Source organism: Rhipicephalus microplus, chromosome 5 (assembly GCF_043290135.1).
Source record: "Rhipicephalus microplus isolate Deutch F79 chromosome 5, USDA_Rmic, whole genome shotgun sequence".
Taxonomy (NCBI): domain Eukaryota; kingdom Metazoa; phylum Arthropoda; class Arachnida; order Ixodida; family Ixodidae; genus Rhipicephalus; species Rhipicephalus microplus.
The window spans coordinates 122,509,887-122,530,051 of NC_134704.1; the positions used below are offsets into that span (position 1 = coordinate 122,509,887).

Below are 20,165 nucleotides of genomic sequence, written 5' to 3' on the forward strand. Positions count from 1 at the left end.
CCGGTGAAACTGACTGACATGACCTGCCTGTCCCAGTACTTGATGAATGTCAACAACCTACCCTAAATACGCGCGATAATACTTCTACGCTATGCATGCACACACTGTCCGATGCTGTGCCGAGCAGATTTAGAACATCTTATTAAGACGTATGCGCAACCTTTTCGATCGGCAAACGGCGCGTTATACATCTGCTGCACGTCGACTTGACAGTCCTGTACGCTAAAAGTTGTGGACTGACCACAAAAAACAGAAATCTCTCGCCATGTACGGTAGGCAAAGTGGGCTGTTTCTACAGTGATGTCATCATGATCATCATTATCAGCAGTGGCAGCCTGACTACGCCCACTGCAGGGCAAATGCCTCTCTCGTGTTCCGCCAATCTCAAACCCGATCTTGTGCTTCCTGCTTCCGCGTTATACGTACAAACTTTTTAAACCCATTGTCTTCCCTTGCGCGTTTGCTTTCTCGGGGAATTCAGTCAGTTACCCTTATTGATCAGCGGTCATCATGCGTATACGTGCTACGTGTCCGGCCCATGTCCATTTCTGTTTCTTGATTTCAACTATAATATCCTTAATCCCTTTTTGTTTCCTGCCCACTCTGCTCTCTTCTTTTCTCGTAAGGGTGCACTTATCTTTTTCATTTCCATCGCTCGCTGCGTCATCCTCAATTTAAGCTGAACCCTTTTTGTAAGTCATTCATGATTTGAAAATGCTTGCCAAATGCGATCCACCCCAATGTTATTGTTCTAGTCAACTGAATCATGTGAAGGCATGACATGAAGGCGCTCATGATCTTTGAATCTCCTTAACTCTCTCCACCTCATTCACAATAGCTGCTAAGAGTTATGCGTTCCTTTCAATGAAGGTAGCATCCATCATTCATTTTTCATCACATTGGGTGAGCTTGTCTTGTCTTGTCGCCTAGAAGATCTTGGCTCATACCCACTAGGGGGATTGGCCACACTGTAAGTTTTAAAGAAAATTTTTATACCACGCTTGCTAAAAAAGAGAGAAGTTAGATGAGAACAATAATATTCCTTTGAAAAAATGTGAAAAAGTGCGTAAGAATTCGATAAACCAGAATATATAAAACAAATTAGCAATAATGAAGACGGGGGACAAAGAATTGCTGCTTCGTGTGCTGATAAAATTAGCCTTCGTCTTTGTTGTAAAATGTGCTCTATATTCTTTACACATTGCTCTGCCAACAAACTCGAATATGTTTTTTTTTTGTATGTTATGAAAGAAGTCACGTTTCAAGAAGAGTTCTCTTAACATAAGCTCCAGCAAATGCATTACATCTGCCGCCATCATTTTTTTTTTTCCTATTGTCCTTTAGAACAGAGCACACGCAACGCGTTAGAAAAAAAATGCTTGCGACACCCGTGAACACTTACAGGGACCTGCCTGATTGTTGCTGCAAATTGTTGCATCACACGGAACGTGTAAGCTTACGTGAGCAGAGCAGCCAGCAGGACCGTTAGTAGAAGCAGCAATGCCACCGTCACGAACATGGTCGGTGCAAGCCGCACGGATAGGGTTGGTCCCAGTCGGTTTGGAGGGACAGTGTACACTCGGCGGTGCGAGTAAATACCCGCAGATCACTGGGGAAGCCAGCTGCCGCACTTCTGATGACGTACATATGAGAGACAGGACGACGATCGCCCGTCAGGCCCGCGTCACAGCCGCTGTCACACGGGTTATGTACCAATCACTCGGAGAGGTCGGGACAATCAGCTCCTGAACGAGGAAAGAAGACCTCTCTCATCTTTCGTGTCATGTTCATTGGAAGAGCTTGATGTGTTTTTTGAAAAAGTGCCTGAAGCTAATAGCCGCACCACAACCATCGTAATGCCTCTCTCTGCCCCTCACTCACCTTTGTTTTGCTCTCATGACGTCACCGCTCTCGGTCTTTTGTCATAACGGCTCTCTCTCTCTCCCTCTCTCTCGGCTTCGTTTTCTAATGACATCACTGCTTTCTGTCGTGAATCAAAATAACCGTGTACTGCTTTTCTCTTTTGCCAAACAAGAGAACAAACACCTCCTCTTCTCTCTTTCTTTTAACATTGAGGTCAGTGAGCATGTGATAACGACTATGATGGGGGGACGTGGGTGGAATTCTTAGTACTGCAGGAAGGTGCACTTTATTGGGGCCGCCTTTGCTTAACATTCCGAGTGATTAACACCACTCATTTACCAGGTCTTAAGCGCTGTCAGAAGCCGTTACGATAATTGCTTTTCTGAAATAACACAATAGGTTCTAACAATTGTGAATGGTCCTGCTTTGTTTGCAGCTCTCAACAGCCAGCTGCATTTTATATGTTCCTCTTCCTCACTGTCTATCAACACGGCAGCAGCGGAAATTAATGTTTCCTGTCTAGATATCTTTTATTTCTAATTACGTCCATTCACTATAGATGTCAGGAAAATGACACGTGACAATGACCTTTCGTCTTTTCTACTTTTAATATGGGTGGAATTTTCGAATAGATGGTGTGTTTATTTTTTCTTCGCTAACAAATTGAATGTAATATGGCTAATTTAAGAAACCAAAAAAGAAATGAAGCAATAACATCCAGTTTCGTGTTGCTTCAAAGTGCCGGATAAAGTACACTGCAAGCGCTTCACAACGAGGAAAAAGGGTATTATGGTAGTATTTTTACCGCTTTGCCATGATCTGGTTGAAACCATTCACAATTTCACCACTGAATTCAATAAAAAGCAATTAAATGACATTTTTGTTGATTTCGAAAGGTCTTCGTCAATGTTTCACATACAAAATACTTCATAAATTTGAACTGTCTTTAAAAACAACGCATATTATAGATACGAGCGTACATAACAGACAACAATTTGTTTCATTAGATGACCCGTGGTCACTAAGGTACACCTAATGAAAATGATCACACCCAGCCTATTCAATGTCACCTGCAGCATGACGACTTCTCCGGGTGACTTCCAATCTACCTTATGTCGTGTGAGCAGATTTCATTTTATTGCCAAGGGCTTCTGCGTTTAATTACCTCATCAAACCTACTGCCATCCTTGGCGTTTCCCGTCTCTCGGCAACTGTTCCGCTCCTTCAACTGACCACCGGATGACTAGCGTTAAAGAGCTCGTGTCGCAGAAAACCCACCCCCGGCGTTGACCCCGTTGGTTGTAAGCGAAAAATTGTCTGTGCGTCAGTGACCAAAAAATCAAGTTACTGAGATAGCCATGGGAGGCCGGGTTGCCGGAGGGCGTAAAGCCGGATAGCGTTGAAACGAGCCCGTGCCGCCCAAAATACGCCCAAAAAACGCCCGCGACGCCTTCGCGGCCGTGGCCGCCGCATGTGCGTATGCGCAAAGTAGAAAGTCTTCGCGATTACTAAGTTTGAAAATAAAAAAAAAAACATTGGACAATGCCAATAAACTTTTTCGTTACAAAACGGGACTTTATGATTGTTTTCTTTAATTGCGCTATGATTTAAACCTAACTATGAAGAAAACATCAGCATCACGGTGATCGGCATCAGAATCGGCATCATGAGTTGCTGACACAAGCGTCATGCGACTCCTGCCTACTTTTCGTGTGCTCCTTTGTGGCATCGGTCGCAGCGATCCATTGATCCCGTTGAAGTGTCGGTGATTTGCTGTTGTCGCGTCTGCATCAACGATGCCGTACAGCGTATTTCACGACCAACTGCTCCTGCGAACTTTGCGATGGAACGAAATCGAAAATATGTATTTGCTCCGAACTGCACCGCGCCGTGACCTCCAGATAAACGGACTTCTTGATTTGGACGGAATGGACTTCACTACATTCTACCGCTCGTTCAGGTTCCAAAAAGGAGACCTGGAAGATTTGATGGAAGCCTTGCTGATTCCCGAAGAGGTCGTGAGCGCTCAACGGGTTCGAGTGTCTGGTCGCGAGGCGCTGTGCATGACGTTGCGGCGTCTAGCCTACCCTAATCGTCTCTGTGAGCTGGAGCTCTTCTTTAGGCGCCACCGCTCGGTAATGTCAAGTGTGGTGGCTAAAGTGTTAGCCCACATAGATTACTACTTCGCGCACCCCCTTGCGGACCTTACAGTGCACAAGTGGCTCAATCTGCAATCACTGGAGTTGTTTTCTCAGGTAAGAAGGCGTGCTGTTGCTGTTGCACTGCATGACTGCCTTTAGCGCTATGTTTATGCTTCGCCGCACTACATCTCTGTGTTTCGGTAGAGGTCATTAAATGTAATTCGTGCACCGCCGTGGTGGTCTAGTGGCTAAGGTACTAGGCTGCTGACCCGCACGGAGGTCGCGGGATTGAATCCCGGCTGTGGCGGCTGCATTTCCAATGGAGGCGGAAATGTTATAGGCCCGTGTGCTCAGATTTGGGCGCACGTTAAAGAACCCCAGGTGTTCGAAATTTCCGGAGCCCTCCACTACAGCGTCTCTCATAATCATATCGTGGTTTTGGGACATTAAATCAATCAAATCTAATTCGTCATTATGAAGGGAAAATAAGGCTCTGGCTTTCTATATTCATAGCACACCAAGCACATTAAATCGCCCCTCAACCCCAATGTCGTAGCAACATCATCTTCTAAGTAATAATTTGCCGCATCAATTTAATACGTGACTTTGTTGTCGATTTCATTAATATTTCCTAGCGTGCTTTAAAAAAAAAAAGCACAGGAGACATCCCCTTTATTCCCAACACTGTAAAGCAGTTATTTCTGTGAACCAGACACCTACTCCTTCATTATTTTGCCTCCTCATTATCATTACTGCCCCAAGAAAAACCTCATGATGTAGTCAGTGTCAGAACAACTGTACTGTAACAATGCCTTATAGATCAGTTCTCTTTCTTGCTGTACCAATGCCATTTGACATATTTCTCAGACTTTTCTGCCCAACGAGACAATTTCAAATTTTATTTGCAGCTTTGTTTAATCAGTGTTCACAGAAAAACGAGTTCTATTCAAACTAAAAAATATCAGTGTTGTGTTGATGAGCAGCCTGCCTTCCAAGGTTAGCACTATTGCTCTATATAACTGGCTGTTCTGTGTCAGCAACCTACTTTTGCATGCAGTTTACTCCATTACTTCAACAGACGCAGTACCTGATGCCAACTACCAGCATAAAAGGTGTTAGTAATTACTATCAATGAATAGTTATGACAGATTCACATGAACCACTTATCACTGAAAATTTGATAAGCAAAATTCATGTATGTGTCATTGAATGTGTGTCTTCTGTGGGAGAGAGATCTGAATTCCTGTTGCAGTGATGCTAAGCATCGAGTTAGTGCCAAACGCACGTCCTGTCAGGTAGAGCTACTACACCTTAAGCAGCTTCGTTTACTGCGAAAAGTTTGGCTTATACTTATTTCGATCTTGGAACGTCGTGCTATATTTCGATCTTGGAACGTCGTGCTATGTGTTGCTTTCTGCAGCTGCCATTTCATTTTTCAGGCTGTGCACAGGAAAGGTGCCCCATTGAAGAATTGCTGGGGATTTATTGACGGAACAACTGAATGAATTTGTCGACCATCAACTAGACAAGAAGACGATTTTTCTGGGCACAAACGCTATCATGCTTTGAAGTTTCAGGCATTGATGTGCGCAAATGGCATAACCTGTCAGTTGGATGGGCCATTTCCAGGCCGTCGTCATGATGCTGGTATGTGAACTTTCCTCCAGTTTCTCCTGCAAAGGTACCAGACTAACTGAAATGCCCTATGGAATACTATGTTGTTAATGAAACATTTCGCTTCAAACACATTGGCATGTCCTGGCAAGGTAGCATGCACCTCTATGATAGAAAATTCATGTAGGCTAATTTCAAAAGCATGCTACTTCGTATAATTGTACCCACTTGATGCTCAACACTTCTGTTTTGGCAAGTCAATTCATCATGAAATTATGATGTACCAGCTCCAACAGACACCTTTACTTCAGACGGCACATATGTACCCGTTTGTCCATTTGTGTCTGCCCTTATTTTTTATTATAAGGGTGTTTGACTATTCAAAAATTCTAAATGAAGAACTCCGAATCAAACAAAACACTGTTTAGTACTAAACAGTGTTTTGTTTGATTTGGTGTTTTAATCGAATGAATATTTGGAGTTTATTCAAACTACAATAATTGCAAATAACCAATGGCAAAATCTCAAAGCATCAAAGCTTCAGAAGAGCAAAAGATCAAAACTCTTGTTTAAATGATTGAATTGTGAAGATACATTAATTTCACACTTTTACGGGACTACAAAGACTTCAGTCATCACCGCAATAACAAATTTTTGCTTTGAACTCCAGCGTTGTTGAAGAAAGTGTAACCTCGATTCATTACCATAAGATTCATCATAAGGAATGTTATTCAAGAGCTGGTGGCGAAGTACCTCCTTTAATATTTATGTAACTTCTATGTTCATCATACAAATGAAAAAAGTACTTCAAAGGCTGTATACTGCTGTATGTAAACACTCAGTTCATATAATAGTATATTTTAGTGGTCAAATACTATGGCGATGTTAATTCATTAAAGTGTGGATATTTGCTTGGAATTATGTGTTGTGGTGCTCTACAATTGTCTTGGAAATGGGTGCCTTTCTGTTCAACTACTACCGTATTTACTCGCATAATAGGCGCACTTTTTTTTCAGAAAATCCGGCTCGAAGTTAGGGGTGCGCCAATTACGTGGGGTAAAATTTTCGAAAATTTTTTTCAACTCGGTTCTCGCGCTTTAAATCTGCACACTTGTCAAGTAAAAGGCGACTTTATCGTTTACCAATTCATTCAGCATAAAACAAACATACCTACGTACCTTTTAATGAACAAGCGAGAGCCGTCAACTGCACACACACACGTAAAATTTATTTACACAAAAGTCGTAGCTGTTCCTCCTTTTCCCTATTCGGAGTCCGAGTCAGAGATCACACATTCATCCTCGCCGAGCGGGGATTCGTTTTCGGTGTCCGAATTATCCGCACCCCACAACATGTCATCCTCACTCGCATCCAGTGCGTTCGAGATACCCGTCTTCTTGAAGCTTTTCCTGACGACTTCGTCGGAGATCGCCTGCCACGCTTCCACGATCCAAGCGCACAGCATTTCCACAGGCGGCCTCTTAATCTTACCACCTGGAGTCAGCTGATGTTGTCCTCCAGCCATCCAGGTGGTGTACAGCCTTCGAACATTGTCCTTGAAAGGTTTATTCAAGGACACGTCCAAAGGCTGCAGTATCGATGTGAGGCCGCCCGGAATCACTGCCAGATCTGTGCGCAGCTCCTTTAGCTCATCTCGTACGCGGTCTACTAGGTGCCCACGAAAACTGTCCAGGACAAGCATGGACGGCAACAACAGACCACCCGGCCGCCGACCCCAGACTGTTTTCACCCAATCCACCATGAGTTCCGCGCTCATCCAGCCTTTTTCCTGGACTCTGACGTAGATGCCTTGAGGGAATTTTGCCTTTGGGAGCGTCTTACGTTTAAAAATAACGTAAGACGGTAGCTTACGCCCATCCGCTGTCACCGCCAGCATTACGGTGCATCGTTGTTTATCAGCGCCAGACGTTCTGACGATGACGCTCCGTGCACCTTTCTCCTCCACTGTCGTGTTCCACGGCATATCAAAGCGAAGGGGGGTCTGATCAGCGTTGCCGATCTGGGACAAAATGTAGTCTTTCTGCTGTCGGAGCTTTATAACAAAACTGTGGAAGTCCACCACTTTGTCCTCATATGCTGCGGGCAAGCGCTGGCACAAGGTGGTCCGCCTTCGCAGTGCGAGGCCATGGCGCCGCATGAAACGAGTTGTCCATCCGGAGCTGGCTTTGAACTCTTTTGCTTCGATGCCCTGCGCTCGGGCTATTCTGCGCGCCTCAGTCTGCACAATATCCAACGACACAGCACAGCCGTCTTGTCGTAGCTCTGTCTGTCTTATTTCTGTCTTATTGTTGCTAATGTGCATTACAAGAAAATGATGCCCAAAAGGAAAGCTACAAGCCACTGCAGCGCGTGCAGTCGTTTACTTTTTGGAGGAATCAGAAATAGCTCAAAAGTACTAAACAAAAAATAAATGTACTTCACTGTTAACCGCGGTATGCTCCAGACAGTATTTTTGTGTTTTACTACGATATTTTTGGGAAAACCTTGCTGAAAACAGTTCAGTATTTAAGTGACAAAATCACCTTAGACATTTTATTGAACTTTCACTTTTTGTGTGAACACTTAAATTGGTGTGATTACTTGTGTTTTTACAAACTCGGTGTGGTGCGGACACATTTCTATGTAGTGTGGACACATTTCTGTGTGGTGTGGACACTGTGTTGAAAAATGTGCACTCATCGTGTAAGTTGTGCTATGGCTATATGTATAGCCTTAGCTCAAGGCTATCTGTATAGCCTTGTGTTTGCTACTAAATGTGTGATGTCGACTTTTGTGCAAGAGGAGTAGCCGGCGCCACGCACTGGCATCAACCTCTCCTTGTATACATTTATTTTAAAAAAAAAATACGGATCTGCTGCTAGCAAGTGACTAGTTGCTCTCTTCCAGTAACGTCAAACTGCCATGAAAAATCACTTAGAGGTCAACAGCCCTCTACCCTTTTCAATTTCGCATATTCAGTCATATCTTGAGAACACAGCAGGATATATGCTGCTTCCCTCTTTGTCTCATGGTCACAGTTTTTTTCTTTTTCACCTTGCCATGCTCTTTACTGTCCTGTGTCTGTAAGCGTTAACTGGACACACCATTATGATGGAGCACAGGTCAAGCAGCTGGTACAGTCCAAAGATAGCTCCACAACTAGCAGAGTAAATCTGAAACTGGCAGTTCAGCAAGTTCTCTTTACTACACTAAGTTTGGTGGGACTAAATTAATAACACTGTTGAACCACTCATTCTTCTCTGCAAGCTCAAGTCTACTGTTTCTGTAGCAGGATACCATGGCTGATTATCCCATATATAATGTTCAGTATTGTTAAGCAGCTTTTTTTTTTTTTTCCACAGGTATCCTAAAGGAGACTGCCCTCTACCGCAACTTGGAGACTGTTACTCAAGGCCGCACATATGTAATATATGGTGACCCCGCCTACCCACTTCGGCCACTGCTCTACAAGCCTTTTGGAGGTGCTTCTTTGCGTCCCCATGAGGTTAACTTCAATAAGCGCATGAGCTCAGTGCAGCAGGCCGTTGAGTGGGGCTTCGACAGAGTCATTGCAGACTTTGCCTTCGTTGATTTTTATAAAGGCCAGAAGATGACTCGGCAGAGGGTGGGTCGGGCAGAGGGTGGGTCAGATGTACAAAGTTGCAACATTGTTCTTAAACTGCTGTACTTGCATGTATAGCAGCCAAGTGTCTACATATTTTGATGTTACTCCGCCCACCCTCAGAGAATACCTTTTGCCATTTGAGATGCCAGCATAGCATACTGACATGAGCATACAATGGATCCCTGTGTGTTGTGCAAGGCAGTTTGCTATTTGTGCGTAGCTGAGTTTTGTTTTTCGCAGCTAGTAGAAGAGAACCAAGACGTTCGGCTCTATTTTAACTGGCTTTTTGATAACCGGTACTTAATTGACTTTCATTCTATTATCATGACAATATCTTGTACAGTTAAACCCTGCTAGAACAAACGCCGCTTCAACAAAAAATTCACTATTCCCCGTCAGCAGCCCATAGGAATCAAGGCATAAATATTGTCGCCACCACGAACACTTTTTCTTTGATCGTACCACTTCAACGAAATTTTACAATGCAATTCGAGGCTCAGATACTTATTGCTATGCAGTAAACCCAATCTTTAACATTTCGATGCATATTCAGAACCTGAAAATGCGTCAACGAAGTCTAAAACACATGTTGGCACCACACGGACCGGGGCTGTTCAGCAAGCATGGGCGCCGCCATTGCTCGATAGCGGTGGTAATGAGACTGCCCTGATAGTACACTCTAGCCCTGCTTTCGCCACTGGTTTGCTTTTGAGCCGCAGACAATCCGAAGCTGAAGCTCAGTTCATGGTTTCCTCCACGCAGCTGCTGGGTGCAACCTCGGAACGATGCCTTTTCCGATTCCGATGCTTAACTTTATGTTCGTGCTTGGCCAGTGCGGTAACTAATCAGAGCGGCTGTTCGTTTGCATTGTCGATAAAATCGGCTAGCTGCGAGTGATGGATGATAAGAATGGTATAGAATAATGCAAAAGGCGCCGCTCCATGATACCCTGCCTCTATCTCAGCGTTGTCGGATACTTTTGATGGCGGACAGCTGCTGGTGTTAATGTGTTAATGCAACTGTTTGGTTCGTTCACTAAGGGGATTTCAGGTGTTGTTTCAGTGTGCTTTTGACCATGGCCTCGCTATACATGGGTGAAAAACACGTCGTGTCGCTGCTGGGAAAAAATAGGAAGCAGCGGGCATTTTTTTTTTTAAATATTAAAAATAAACATTTCTTTGTTCTGCTTGCTCAGATCAGCTATATTTTTTTTATTTTACAACGAAATTTTTTCCGTGTCCTGTCAGTTTCGTTGTAGCGGGGTTCGACTGTAGTAGCTTTGATGCTTATGTCATGATTTAAAGAGGCTACAAAGTCTGAAAAAGAGAATAACATGAGAGTGCACAATAATTTCTTGTACTTGCAAAAACAGTCTTCCTTAACATTATCACCTTCAAAGTAGTCCCCTTCAGCATTCGCACACTTCTGCATACAGTGCTATTATGGCTGGTGATAGTTTTGCGATGAGGTTTTTGGGAGGCCCTTCAAAAGATTCTTTATTTTGACTGAATCTCCTCAACTGAGCCAATGATAGGTTCCCTTTCAGCAATATTTAACTTTCACAAATAAAAATAAAAACATCAAGCAAAATTAAGCGAATAAAGTGGGTGTGATGCTCTTCTAGCTATTGCACCTATTTCTGATTGTGCTCTTGCCATTAACATATATATAGGTACCATAATGCTTTGTTTAATCATAGATCATGGACAGTTCTCATTGGCATAGAGCTGTACCATGTGGTCGAGTTCTTCAGTGTGACGGCAGCACTGCAGTGCCAGAACCCAAAACCTAGTGGCTAAAAAAGGCAATAATAAAACGGCATCAGTGGATGGGTGGACATGAGTGGGCGCCAGTTTCCGTTGACGTTTCCTCTGCTCAGCGTGCACATGTATGGGCATGCCTTTTCCACCCCCATTATTCTCACCTCCATCATCAACATTCACTAGCAACGATAGAAAAATTGAGGAATATGAAATCGTGGCACGGCAAATCATTCTCAGTTCTGTCCTCTTCTGAGCTGTAATTCTGCATACAACGCTGGACTGAGCAGTGATGAGGCAGCTGGCAACGGATGTTTGGGCTACTGTGGCTGGTAAGACATACGAACGCTGCGTGATTGTTGCCTCGCAATGATCGTAGCTTGAAATTACCAAGTCGACGCTCACAGCTCCATGATAAATCACCCGAAGCGGCATCACGAAAACGCAGAACTCACACGAACGCGCTGTGAACAGAGCAAAACAAAGCATGTGAAGCCGTTGCCAGGCATGACGTCATCGCTGCTCGCTCGAAGTCGCTCAGTGCCTGAGGCATGGCCTACGAGCTTGCTGAACACTACAAAATACTGTCAATGTCTCGTGGCCTTGATTGCGCCATTGAGCCTTTGGACGCTCTTTGCGCTCAAAATAGAATCGAATGAACGCCGCATCTCAAGTTTGACATTGGGTGGCACTGCTTCTTTAAAGTGCATTGAACAGCTTTTCCTGTAGCAACTACTGCATGAACACTTAATCTCCGGTCACCACAGATCACCCGGAAACATTGGAAATGTTTGGATCTGTAATCGCTGACCTTAGGCCCACAGAATGTTCATCATCTTCCACACTTACTTTCCCCTGAAAGCCACTTACGCCATTCAAACACACATGCATGAGACGTTTCACCTCTATAATCCTCACTTACTATTCAACATGTTTTCATAGAAGATGTTTTAAGCTTCACAAGAAACTTGATGTTGAGCCTCAGTTCAGTTTTTACATTACACATTTTTTTTTTCAGAACACAGTTGCATGTGTTCACTTATGGCACTGTACTCACAACTGGTGTGATCGGTGTTAAGCCCAAACTGGCCGCATGGATAGAGGGTGTGTGTGGGATGATGTCAGTAAAACAGTTCTTTTCAATTCCACTCTTTTCAAGGTTCACACTTAGTCTCGTTCTTTTTTTTTTTCGAACCTTTTATATATGAAATACTGCCCAATGTGTACAAGATATGTGCATTCTTTTAACTATCACAATAAAATCGGATTGCACAGTTAGCTTACAGAGAGGCTTTTTTATGTGTCAGTTCAAAAAGCATAACATTTTATTTTCATTAATAGAATGTTATGTTTTACAAGTGATCCTGTAGGAATCATGTAGGCACGTCCTGATGTGCAGTTCGCCATCGTTCAGTGTTAGCTGAACGATGTGAATTCAGCAAACAGAAATAAAGCCTGCAACTTGTCGGCACCTCGTCATTCGTTTCAGGTGTTGCACTGTGCCAGCACTGCTGAACTCGCACTGCACAATTTCTGAACTTTGCTTGCACAGCCGTGAACTGATTTCAAGTGGTGCAGGTTAATCGAACAGACCTAGAGCTATTGTGTTCGTTTCAGTTTGTATGGCTACCAAAGAGAAAGTTTCGGAGGCGCACGTTGCAACTTTACTAATGACGATTCCTGTGACAACATGAAATAGCTTGAACGCATACCATTACACACAGCAGCACCAACAATTGATGAATTATAGTGCACAATGTATTATAATATTTCTGGAGCTCAGAGAAAGATAGGAGACATGATGCACAATAAACATAAGGTAGTCGTGCCCTGCCGTGGTGGTCTAGTGGCTAAGGTACACGGCTGCTGCCTCGCAAGTCGCGGATCGAATCCTGGCTGCGGGGGCTGCACTTTCGATGGAGACGAAAATGCTGTAGGCCCGTGTCGAGATATGGGTGCACTTTAAAGAACCGCAGGTGATCGAAATTTTTGAGCCTTCCACTACAGCGTCTTTCATAATCATATGGTGGTTTTGGGACGTTAAACCCCACATATCATATTAACATAAGGTAGTCGTAACCACTTTCTGTCCCTGACAGTCACTTCTATTGGTTGCAGGTTTTTGAAGTGTCGTTGGAGGGACTTCTTCAATACATAGCAACTTTAAAGAAATGCATACTGACTCCTTTTTAGAAATCAAACTATTGATATTATAGTTTATTCTTTTTTTCCCTCAATGAGTTCTTTGATCAACTGAAGTTGAGATGCTTGGTATGCTGCGTTAGCCCGCCTCTCTTCAAGTACTGCCACCATTTCCATCCTTCTCATTTCCATTTCAGCTTCCCTTAATCTGACGTCATCGGCATGCCGCTGGCGTAGCAGCTTCATGTTGTCTTTGTGCTGGCGAATTTTGAGGTCCAGCTTTCTTTTGTCAATCTGGTAGCTGAGGAGGCGCATTTGTACGTCTTGATTATCCCTGGCCTCCAAAAACGCCAGCGTTGCCTCATTTTGGCTTCTCCCTGCTGCAAAAATATGTAAACAAGAAACATTGGACTTGACATACTGAAGTACCTAAAGGGATACTGAATAAAATTTTTGCCACTGTAATTTTCAAGCAAACTGAAAGATTGGCTCCTGAAATCACTTGATACAACCCTCATTTGGCAAAAACTTTGCTTGCCTGGTCAGCCCTTCAGATTTAGGTGGAGACTCACCCCCGCCCCCCAACAGACACATACTGAAATAAAATTCTGCATACACCCTGGTTGCATTGCTGAGATTGTGGAGCATTCCTCACTTGGAAGATACGACAGTGCTTAGCTGCTCGTCAGACAAAGTGAATCATCGAAGCTACACACATTGAAAAAAAAAAAAAAAAGGAAGGTGCTTGTGTTAGGATGGTGTCATTAAAGAAAAAAAAATGGAATTTCTAGATTTGTATTGTTCGTGTGAATAAGTGTTCACTATGAGCGGACGAAAGCAAGAGTTGTTGAACAGCTTTTTATTTTCATGTGTATGGTATATATATTTATGCACTGTAGCAAATAAAAAATAAAGATCGGGTGTGAGTCAGCGCTCATCTGTGCCCAGTGTGTCCCTGTTTTTTTGCACTGTTTTTTCCTTACAGTGCTTGCAAACCAAGTAGCCCCCTGACAAGCATTGACAATCTAGCATCAGCTGAAGAAGACGAGCACTCTTGCTGGGGTCTCAGTACCATATACAGTAAACGCTCGGACTTAGAAACAAAATTTTTATAAACATCTAAGAATTACTTATGCTTTTAGGAAACCCCATTTGTTTTTCTATCTGTTTTGTGCAAAAATGTTTCGTTTGAACATATCTTAATAGCAAACATTTCAGCTGAACGGGCTTTATTACTGAAATTCTCATTATATTTCTGAAATCAGTTCAATACATTTTTGTGTTCTGCTATGCTGGCAGTGGCAGATTAAAATTCCGTAACTTTAACCAGCTCTACAATCCCTTGGAAAGTGGCAAGGCTTTATGTCTCAGCAACAAGCTATGCGACAGAAAGTGCACCAAACATTAACTCTCTGGACAGCCTTGCGACTTCTATAGTGAATAAGTTATACATGATCTACTTAATAAGCTAAGGCCACTTTATGCTGCTGAATAATATGCCCATAAGATATGAAATATTACTCTGGACTTCAAAGATTGACTGTTGCATCCATATTTGTACTTGAGCTCAAAACCACACTGTAGTAAAGTCAAAGTTGGCGCTGTGATTGCACAATGGCACATATTACTTTGCTGTGATGAAATGAATTCTTTACTGGGTGCAATCATGGCAAATAAGCCCTTTAAGCTCTAGGTTCATTTGGATAGAGCAAAAACTTTGTTATGTACCTCTTAGTGGTGTGCGTCGTCGAGGGGTCTGTTCTGTTGATGCAGCCAGTTGTGCTCGTGCACTGCCTCTAGGCAGTGGCTGTGGCACATTTGTTGAAAGCTCTGAAAATGCACAAGATTGTCATGTTTATTGCTTTATGTCTACTGCCGCTGAAAATGTGCACTTCAGACACTAACTGAAATTGATTTGACTGCTTTTATCTAATGCCGATTATCTACTGCTTATTTGGCAACAGTTATATGGGACTGTGGTTACTTCTAAAATGTGGTGCTCAGCTTTTCCAGTTTGATATCATATCTGCCACACATGGTAGTATTTTAAATTACAGCTTACTGCACAGCATATTTTGGACAATCTGCTATTGTATGATACATTTAATTTATAATGACTGTTGTCTGTTAAAAATAATACTTTCGAGCTTATTCGACAATGCTCCGAACTCATACGAATGTATGGCAAATTTAATATCTTCTAAAACACCGATAGCTGCTCTGAACTACCATTTTTTTCTGCTCCGAAAACAACTATGGCTGCTTGAAAGTATGCTCCAAAAAGTAAAAATGCACTTCCATCACTGGACATCTGATAATAATGGAAGTGTCTAAAAGATTCCTGTAAAATATGTCCAAATGGCATTGAATACTTGTGTCTCTGTATGGCCTCACATTATGGCACATCGAATATAATTTCTGCACAAGCTGACAAAATGTATCCATATGTCAACAGGCAGTCATGTTTCATGAATTGTATTATGAATCACTAAATGCTGATAATCATACTGGCAGCAGTGGCATGCTCATCACAAATACTGTCTGTTTTCTTTATAAGAGAACAAACAAAACATGAAACAAGCTTAGTTGTTGAACTGCCTAATCCAAGGTTGTAGGTTGAATTCTCGGCTGCTGTGGCTTCATTTCTGTGTGTGCGAAAAGCAATGGCATTCGTGTACTTAACTGAGGTTGACATAAAAGAACTGAAAGTCGTAAAGATTAATGTCGAGTACGTACATTACATGACACCTCATACCCATATTGTGGGTTTTGCAAGCGAAATCCCACAAATTGTAGCTATTGAAAACATAACAAACAGGGATATAAAGTTAACAAAATAATGTACCTCGCAATGGTGTGTGGTTATGAGTGGCTTGGGAAGGCCCATCCGCACTTGTTTCTGGCGTGTGGCTTGCCTCACTGGCCGTGCCAGGTGTTAGCTCAGGCTCTGGAAAAGTTGACCCCATCATTGTCACATACGGGACTCTTCAAAGTGATGACATAATTTTAAGTAAGCCTTTATTTGGCTTGTTACACTAGGCAACATTACGAAAAGCAACACATTTACACCAGTATACTTGCCCAAGTATTCATCATGCTATCACCTGTGCTCACAACCAAAAAAAAATCGTTATATTTTACGTGGCACATGAAAACCCACTAATGATTGCTATTAAAAACATGACAAGAAAACAACAATAATAATATACCTGGTGATGGTGTATGGCTGCCACGAACTTCTGTTGAGGGCCCATCAACAGTTGTTGCTGGCGTGTGGGTCCGCTCATCAGCCATGCCAGCTGCACTCATGTTGGGAGCTAGAAAAATTGACCCCATTATGGGCACACATGTGATTCTTCAAAGTAATGACCTAATTTCAAGTAAACCTTTAGTGGCTCATTGCATTAAGCAGGGTGACACGAAGCAACAAAACACCTGCACCAGTAGGATTGCTGAAGTATTAATTAAACAACGTAGGACAAAATATTCACCATTCTAGCGGTTGCCACTGGTGTCTGGGGAAGTTATCACAACAGAGAGCGAGGACATTTATTTATTAAAAATATCCATACAGTGCTACGAGATGGTATGGCTGCATATGCTCAATCAATAACAGCAAATACAAAACAGTGTTATGCGGTAAGCTATATAGATGATAAGAACAATGCAGAAGATGTGGCAGATTATCACGCTGTCCACATGCACAGGAACACTGCTGTGCAAAATAAGTGAAGGCAGTTTTACCTAACAACGGCTTTTACAGGTTTTCAAGAGTATGCTGGCAAAAATGTATATAAGTGCCTCACCAATTCTTTGTTATAATGAATTATGTTGAAACTCTAATATTTTTACATACATTGTGCCTCAGCTGATAAGGGCCAGTCAAAATGGCAGCGGGTGTCTGGATCGTCCACATCATTTGCAGTACCTTCATTCTCCCTTGCATACATGCTACGCAGCAGTGAAACCGCTGGGGTCACTGTGTCACCTTGTACAGATGGAAAATATTAAAACACATGAAATCAAAAACCAGTGCCTCTTTAGTGATGTTAGTTACCCAAGTTCCCTAACAATTCACCCTGAAATAGGTGCATATTTGGTTTCAATCAGGCTGAACAACACAAGTGACCCTAAACGCTGGAAAGCATTGTTGCAGCACATCATTTGCAAATTGGTGAATGCAGTTACTTGATGGGACCGACAACCAGTAGAAATGTGACTACATCCAAGCAGAAATAAAAAACAAACATGAAAATAGTGACAGATTACAGCAGCCTTTTCGCATTGTAAGTAGGATTTATATTTTGAATATTTTTGTAAAAGCACCCAAAAACAGGTATGTCCTACAGCCCAGAAGAAGCCCCTCGCAGCTAGATTCCCGAGTCTATTGCTGCTGTATGCAGTTGCATATTTCCATGCTGTCATGCATGCCATCATCAAAATTACAGCACGTATAACAAAGCCTGCTCTATTCTGTGTTTTATTTACTAGGTAAAAGGAGTTGCACGGTGAGAAGCGGTGCTGCCTTTTGAGCAGCCAGTGCACCTTGTTAAGCTGCTGCGTAAGCGCATAGAGTGTGCACATGCACAGTGTGCTGCCTTGCTCGGACACGAACCACTCTTGCGCTCACTGTTTGAGGCATGTGTTGTCACGTGCATCTCCAACCGCAAATTCACTGGAGATAGAAACAAATTATTACAAATGTTTCACAGCATTTTACTTGTTACTGTTCTGTGATTAGACACTCTGACTATTAAGCTTTTCATTGTGCTAAAAAATAGGTGCCATAACAATAGGTTGTTGTTCCCTTTGAGGTAGTTAAGAAGACGGATTATCAAATAATTGAGGAGCATTCGTTGCGACCGCAATAACGGTGTCATCGTGGAATTCACTCCTAAAACTTTATCAGGGGAAAATAGCAATTATCTCGTGCATATCAACTGGAAATAAAAACTTTCAGAAAGTCACACATTGACAGATTTAAGTGTGAATAATAATGTTAACATAAATGTATCATATGGGTCAACCAATACAGAGTATATTTGGCCTCGAATTGTGCAAGTTAGTTTGATTGAACGATGTAGATGAGTGCCAATGTTTCAGAGCTTCCTTCTCCACGCCTTATGAAACAAGAAAAAGAAAAAAGGGGGGGGGGGGATTGTAGCGAGGTTCTTACCAGATTGATTGCTTATCTCCGCTGCTGATTCAGCAGCATAGCACTCCAGCGCGGCGATGTGGCGGTCGTCCCAACTGGCCTGCGCGGTAGGTATGACCCACTTAGCAGTGGACCCCGACGCAGACTCTGGCGCGGTCTCTGATGCGGAAGCTGGAGTGTTCTTCGCACGGTGCTTCCGAACAGCCGACCGTGGTGGCCGATACGAATATTCGGCGGCGAGGTCAGCCACGTGCTGGAGAAGTACGTCGATTGCCGCGTATTCTTCTTCTGTTCCAGATCTAGTCAAGCAAACAATCACGTTTACAAAATTTGGCCACAACGCGGTGGCTTGAAGATAACGTGAAATATACGGTCTACTTACTTTTTTCTGTTCTTCGCGTCATTCCGTATGAAGTGGGCCAGGAGTAGGTCAACGCGCTCTTTAACACTTCGCGAATTAAGTGTTCGCCGCAGCAGCATTGACACTCTTTCAGTGATCGTGTGCCACTGAGAAGCATTTTCGTAAGGGTTAAGTACAAGAACTTCTTCAAGGATAATTTTATCGTCGGAAGGCGACTAGCGTGTACGCGGCGCCATCCGGGTAGCAGGCCTCGAAGTAGCAATCTTGTTCTTTAACGTTTCTGTTAGGCTCGACTTGACTCGGCTCAAAGGAAAGGGAAGGCGGTAATGGCAACCTTGGAAGCATCTCGGGCGTTTGAGCCACGACCTCCTCTATAAACTTTATAAACTATATAGAGGAGGTCGTGGTTTGAGCGTGTCCGGTAAACGCCCGTAAGGCACGCGCATGCGCAGTTCAGACCCGGTAAACCAGTATCCGCAAACTTTTTTTCCGTATCCGTCCGTCCATTTATTCTTGGTTCTGTCCGCCCATGCGTGCGTCTGTTCATGCGTCCGCACGTCCATCTGTGCGTCCGTCCCTGCGTTCGTCCACGCATCCGCTCCTGTGTCCGTCCATGCGTCCATTCGTCCGTGCAACCATCCGTGCGTCCGTTGATGCATCTGCCTGTGTGTCCGTTCGTCCACCTACTAAACACTCTAAGTACCACCATCTCGCATCTTTCATCATATATTCCTCATAAAGAAACACCGCCATCCAGCGGACATTCCAAGGACTGAACGAAAGGAGGCAAACGCACACTTTCTTACGGCTTGCGCTTCGTGTCTACTTCCCACCTTTAACCACCTCCATTTCATGGTATATACTAGTTCACTGTATTCATGGCACTGCGGCCCAACGCTCGCTAAACCTTTCTAAAACCAAGGAGGTTACGCCCAGCGAGTATAACGTAGCAAACCTTTCTTGTCAGATAGTGCTCAATGTACATGCCAATGGCTGCTAAGGGGGAATGAGAGACAGGAGAATTCGGCTTTTAGTTAACGCCCACGCTGCGATTTTTTTATTGTTCAACAACGCACAGAAGAAATCTCCCACCGGCACCACCTTGGAGGTCAAAATGTAAGGCTGGTTACACACTACGACTACGAGGGACGAACGGGTGCCCCTATAAGGAGCTTCGCCCCTAAAGATGTGCTCAAGGTCACGAGGCACGGTAGTTTTTTTTGCTCTGTCACCCCTCCCTGCTTAGCTTGCAGCACTTTCGTGGGGACGAGAGAAGAGATAATACATGCGAAAAACCTTTCTAACTCCACTCATTCTGGACGGATTCTTAAAATTATTGCGGCGTAAAATTCGTGAGGCAATAAGCTCTTCTAGTGAATTCATTGCATGGTTACTTCAAAAAGTGTTTCAGGGCCTCTTTACCGCATTTTATTCGACAAGTGTCACGACAAAAATGAGCCCATTCGGCGATAATAGTGCGCGCTGGTGCAATCTACTGTGTGCG

At 43.3% G+C, this 20,165-nt stretch overlaps 2 protein-coding genes and 1 pseudogene across 4 annotated transcripts in view; 1 reads left to right on the plus strand and 2 right to left on the minus strand.

Annotated features, from left to right (window-relative positions):
- The window catches only part of LOC119173746 (cytochrome P450 3A14), a 64,229-nt gene extending 62,540 nt beyond the window's left edge, over positions 1-1,689 (minus strand). The window contains exon 1 of one of the 2 annotated variants that reach the window (XM_075895875.1): positions 1,461-1,689. In XM_075895875.1, coding sequence (XP_075751990.1) covers positions 1,461-1,519 — 59 coding nt within the window. In that variant the 5' untranslated portion in view covers positions 1,520-1,689. The remainder of the gene's footprint in view (positions 1-1,460) is intronic. The other variant, XM_075895874.1, reaches the window with a different exon arrangement.
- Positions 1,690-3,553: 1,864 nt separating this feature from the next.
- On the plus strand, positions 3,554-14,082 carry LOC142817917 (uncharacterized; annotated as a pseudogene).
- LOC142817918 (uncharacterized) lies at positions 13,190-18,911 on the minus strand. Of its 2 annotated transcripts, XM_075895877.1 has the most exons (5): positions 18,322-18,911; positions 16,355-16,462; positions 15,991-16,092; positions 14,874-14,975; positions 13,190-13,525 (listed from the first exon to the last, which is right to left on the minus strand). In XM_075895877.1, the coding sequence occupies exons 2-5, from the start codon at positions 16,452-16,454 to the stop codon at positions 13,221-13,223; spliced, it is 609 nt and encodes a 202-aa protein (XP_075751992.1). In that variant the 5' UTR covers positions 16,455-16,462; positions 18,322-18,911; the 3' UTR covers positions 13,190-13,220. The 2 variants fall into 2 exon arrangements, with proteins under 2 accessions (XP_075751992.1, XP_075751991.1); XM_075895876.1 differs by lacking the exon at positions 18,322-18,911 and having other exon boundaries at positions 16,355-17,942.
- Positions 18,912-20,165: the final 1,254 nt, after the last annotated feature.

Coding starts and splice junctions, on each gene's coding strand:
- LOC142817918 (XM_075895876.1), bottom strand. CDS start 16,481: ATGGGGTCAATTTTTCTAGCTCCCAACATGAGTGCAGCTGGCATGGCT. Junction 16,093..16,354: donor CAGCCATACACCATCACCAG/GTATATTATTAT, acceptor CAACTTTTCCAG/AGCCTGAGCTAACACCTGGC. Junction 13,526..14,873: donor ACGACGCACACCACTAAGAG/GTACATAACAAA, acceptor ATATTTTTGCAG/CAGGGAGAAGCCAAAATGAG.